Below are 5,305 nucleotides of genomic sequence, written 5' to 3'. Positions count from 1 at the left end.
TATGAATGTGATAAGTAGTTAACTAAACTTGTCATAAGTGTGAGAGCAAGTTAACTAGATTGATTCCAATTTTGAGAGGTAGTTCACTCAGAGTTTCCACTTTAGAACTGAAGAGAGGATTTTTAAAGATATTATTTAATTTAATAAGTGAGATATGACCTCATAAATGCCTTTTCTATTTAATTGAATAATCACATTCAATTAATTAAAGTAAGCATAGTTATTAAATTAAATAAATTTAATCCTTAGTACATTAGTCTTGGGTGATAATTTAATTTAATTGAAGTATAAATACTTCAAATTAAATTAAATCTTAATCAGTAGATTTAATGTGACTAATATGAGTCAATAGTTTAGGAATTAAATAAAGAGTATGATGAATGCAGATTTAGGGTTTTTTGCATTTGACAATTAAGTCAAGTAGCAAGTCGCAGAATAAGAATTGCCTAGTGACATAGGACTTAGGATTGATTGAAATAGACTAGAATTGGTGGTCATGGCAATGGGCCAATTTTGGGGTATTACACGTATGACCTTTGCTCTATTTGTAGGATGCCTAAGACTATACAACACATTTTTCTTGATTGTATCTTTGCCAGAGAAGTTTGGTCGATATTTGAAATATCTCTTACTGAGCATCTTTATACTCTTGATATTATTATTAGTTTCATTCATGGGCTTTAAAAAGATGCTAATTTGTTCTAGCAAAGTCTTTCCTCTTTCATCCTTTGGTTTATCTGGAAATTTTGAAACGAGGAAAAGTTTCAAGGTAATGGTAGGTCTCTTATTGGTTTTCTTAGAAAACTCATACATTTTAAAATTGCGACACAAGTCTTTTTTGTTATGAATTTGGAAAAGGAAAAGTTGATGTGGTTCCTTAGAGACAACCATGCTACTATGTTCATTTATGAAATGAAGATAGTTTTGAGTGGCCTAGGATTGCGGAATATCAGACTGCCTTTGATGATGTGCTCAAGAAGTTGACCAAAGATACCAAAGACAATAGAGGTCCCTACTTTGACAAGATCCAGATGTTTACTAAGTTCTTGGATCAGAAGAAGGTGGTCTTGATGGAGGCTCCTCAAGGTTGGACCACGTGGGTGGAAAATCTTGATGAATTTCTTCAATAGAAGAGCTTTCTTTGCTGGCCTCTTAGGTTCAACTCATTTTTGTCATGATTGATGAGAAAAATGAATTGACCATTATGAATTCATTTTTCTACCCATGATTAATGGACCATTATGAATTCATTTTTCTCTTCATAATAGTTTTTGATATGTTCAAACAAGTTGTATTTCAAAGTTTAGTTGATAAATAGGTGGAATTCTGCTGGGACTTATGACATTAAGACAAAAAGTGGAGGGCCTTTTGGAACAATAAAAAACAAGGAGGAGTTATCTCATAGTGCTAATGCAGGACTTGATAATGCAGTGAAGTTGTTGGAGTCTATCAAAGAGCAGTTCCCTTCTATTAGTTATGCAGATTTTTATTAGGTTTATGTTAAAACAATCTTCAAAATTATACATTTTTTTCTCTGTAACTATCAATGGGATTTTACTAAATTAGACTATGTAGATTTGAGTCCATCAAATTTAATAATAGATTACTAAAACTGATGATAAGAAATTGCATTTTTTTTTCCAACCTTTTAAATCCAATTAGTTTATCTTCTTTTAATTTGTGTGACAAAAATAGATAGAGTTTTATTGTTACTACAGTTAGCAGGTGTTGTAGCTGTTGAAATAACAGGAGGACCTTCAATACCTTTCCATCTTGGAAGAGAGGTAATTATATTATATCTAGCTCTTCTAACATCTTAAACACAATTTCTTATTTGGGTAATGTATTGCGTGAGTTTATAGAGAAAGATGTAAGAAGTAGGTGATAAAAATATCATTCAAAACGTAAATTCTTATAATTTTTCATAGGTGTGCTTAGTTTTTTTTATGTTTGTTATGTCATGATATTAGCATAGATATGTTTGAACTTGATCATATATTTCTTCAGATCTCTCACCTAAATTTTCTTGATTTAGCATTACAATACTTTGGAACACATCTTAAATAGTACTCAATTTTAATTGTATGATACATGATAAATATGAAAGTCCTGAAGAAGTTAGATTGCCTGAAACTACTGGAGGTAAAGAAATTAATGGGGATTTTGCTGAGGTGTATGTGTTAATGCTGTCATTTTTTAAGTAGTAGCTAATTTATGTAGGGTATGTTGATGATGAACACAGGTTCAGAACATCTCAGAACAATTTTTCATAGAATGGGGTTGGAAGATAAGGACATTGTAGCATTATCTGGAGCTCATACATTGGTAATATTTTATCTTTTTATATTTTATATAAAGCATTAACATAATTTTATTCAAATGAAATTTGTACAATTTTCAATTAATTCAAAAACAATTTTTTTTTTTAAATAATTTTTTTTTTTAAAAACCAATTAAATTTATGTTATTCAATATTTTATTTAAAATAATTTTAAATTTTAAAAAAGATAAAATAAAAAATAATTCAATTTTCCTAATTTAAAAAATATATCAAAAGTATTTTTATTTCTTTAATATTTTAATTACATACCATTAGTTTTAATGCAATTATTCAATTTCTTCATAAAGTGTCATTTTCCTAATAAAATATATAAATATTTTATCTATTAATATTTAAAAATACACAATTGCTTATATTTTAATTATATTAAATTATCATAACAGGGAAGATGTCACAAGGAAAGGTCTAGATATGAAGGTCCGTGGACCAAAAATCCATTGATATTTGACAACTCCTACTTCAAGTAAGGCTTAATATTTAATGTTGTACTTTAAAATTTGTATTATTAATTTATGTGATTATTTCTATTTTACAATTGCTCTATAAAATCTTGAAGTAGCTTTTATTAATACATTATGGACTAAACTCATATTAACCATCAATGGTGATCAGAGAACTAATAGCGAGTGAAAGTAAAGAATTGGTTCAACTCCCTTTAGACAAAGCTCTTTTCCAAGACCCCATATTTAGTAAATATGTCCATCTATATGCCAAGGTACTCATTAATCATCAAACTATGTGAAATCAAAATTTTATGTAGACTTACAAAAATCACATTCTCCTATTGGTGTAGGATGAGAATGCATTCTTTATTGACTATGCAAAGGCCCATCTCAAGCTCTCAGAATTAGGGTAAATATAAATGTTCATAGTTGTACTTTTTAGATAAATAGAAAAGTTCCTTCTTAAGATATTTTTAGTTATTTTTATATAAATATACATAAATATCATATATTTTTATAATTTGATACAATTTTTTAAAAAAAAATTAAAATAGTATCATTAATATAATTTCATTATTTTTAAAAAATTATGCTAATTATTGTAATGGAAAAAAATGAAAGAATGTTATATCATGAAAGCATGATTAAAAAATGTATTTGACTATCCCAATAATAAGAATTGCATATCTTTTAAATCTATCCTTTTAAAAATTAAGATACATGTGTATAATATTTCCTGTATTTTTTAAAATAAAAAATTAAACAAATTTATTGACATAATATATAATATTAAATATTATAAAAGTTTCAAAAAAATAGCTTAAATAATATAATTAAATAATACAAATCAAAATTAAAATAGAATTTAAAACTTTAAATATAAAAATTTAAAATTTTTTTAAAAAAAACTTAAGTTACTATTATAAAAATAAAAATCTTTTCATTAAATTAAATAATCAAAATTAAAATATTTTTCAATAATTTTAGAATAAAATAAAATAATAATATTGATATGTTTGAAAATAGATATAATATTAATAATAGGAAGTCTTAAGGTCCACTCTCACCTATTAACTCACCTATTAATATATGTGATCTCATTCACTTTGTCAAAAAAAAATTAATAATATAAATAAAATATATAGAAATATTTAGTAATCTTCTTAACATTTGTAATATATGTGATCTGATTCACTTTGTCAAAAAAATATTAATAATATAAATTAAAAATATATAAATATTTATTAGTCTTCTTAACATTTGTAATTCCATTTACAATCCTATATATAAATTTTTATTTTTTATTTTTTATTTTTTAGATTAAAATATGATATGTATATTTTGAAATATTGATTTGTTAAATTACTTGTTTCTCAGGTGGAAGTGTGACAAGAGGTGTCCAGTATTGTGTGGCATATGTTTATAGTTAAATTACTATAATTCAATTAATGTATAAATCAAATATTTTAATAGTTTGAAGTCATTATTTATGATGTATTTATGTTAGAGCATAAAATTTTGATATCAAGTGTAATGTTTTAAGTTCTAATATTAATTTATAATTAATGTTTTTATCTTATTATTAATTTGATTACAAGATTACAATTAATTTTAAAAATTCATTATTTTAAAAGAAAATGAATGTTCAATGGTGATAAAAGTTTCAAAATAAATTGCTAAAAATTATATATCTTGAATAATTAGTGAAATATGGACAAGATTAAATATTTACTGGTGGTCTGTGCACGAGACTGGTCTGCGATGCAAGATTTTGGTGCGCGTCTGCTATGCTAGGGCACGTAGGCTCATCCTGCGTTCTTCCTTGCCCCCTTCAAGCGTGGTTCCTCTTGTGCAGGGGCTGCTGCGTGCTGTAGCTTGGGAATTTTCTTTTCTTTTCTACACTGTGTTCTTCCCTTGTCTGGCCGTGGGTTAGCGCTACTGCGGCTTTGTCTTTTGCCGCACCTGTGGGGAGGGTCAGTGGTGGTGAGGGGCTTTTGCCCCGTCTTTCCCTCTTCCTTTGCTAAATCGAGGTTTGGGGTGCATGGGGGATTTCAGTGCCACCTCTCCCTTGCCTTCTGGTGGAGAGTTGGAGATGGGTGAGCTAGCTTCAGGGTTGCATGCTGGTAGTATGGCTCAGAAGGGTAAGCCCCAGTCAGGGGAAGGAGAATCCTCCTCAAATGGGAAGCTTCGATTACAAAAAACTAATGGATGCTTGCAGAAAGCCGAGGTACGGCCAATCTTGGTTATTAAACCTAAACAAATTTTAGAGGATGTCGAGTACTAGAGCAATCATGCTCTTATTTGCAAATTTTTGGGCCTTCGCTTGTCACTGCCTGTGTTGGATTCCTGGGCTCATCGTGTGTGGAACCCAAAGGGAGATATGAAGATTCTATTAGCAGCTAACAATTACTTTATGGTTATCTTCTCATGCATGTCGAATAGGAATAAGGCCTTTGAAGGTGGCCCTTATTTCTTTAACCAGGTGGGGCTATTCGTCAAGCCTTGGCACATGGGCTTTAAC

The 5,305-nt window shown here is 28.6% G+C and overlaps 1 protein-coding gene across 1 annotated transcript; it reads left to right on the top strand.

The window, feature by feature from the left end:
- The first annotated feature begins 1,325 nt into the window (after window positions 1-1,325).
- LOC149565142 (L-ascorbate peroxidase 2, cytosolic-like) lies at window positions 1,326-4,210 on the top strand. Its single transcript, XM_089817023.1, has 8 exons — window positions 1,326-1,493; window positions 1,719-1,784; window positions 2,094-2,142; window positions 2,243-2,325; window positions 2,725-2,804; window positions 2,954-3,056; window positions 3,135-3,193; window positions 4,162-4,210. Exons 4-8 carry the CDS (start codon window positions 2,275-2,277, stop codon window positions 4,208-4,210), a joined length of 342 nt encoding a protein of 113 aa, XP_089673149.1. The 5' UTR covers window positions 1,326-1,493; window positions 1,719-1,784; window positions 2,094-2,142; window positions 2,243-2,274.
- The last annotated feature ends 1,095 nt before the right edge of the window (window positions 4,211-5,305 follow it).

This window comes from Cupressus sempervirens, chromosome 3, assembly GCF_028749045.1.
Source record: "Cupressus sempervirens isolate cs-2001-9-10 chromosome 3, ASM2874904v1, whole genome shotgun sequence".
Classification (NCBI taxonomy): Eukaryota; Viridiplantae; Streptophyta; class Pinopsida; order Cupressales; family Cupressaceae; genus Cupressus; species Cupressus sempervirens.
This window is presented reverse-complemented; position numbering and strand designations above follow the sequence as displayed.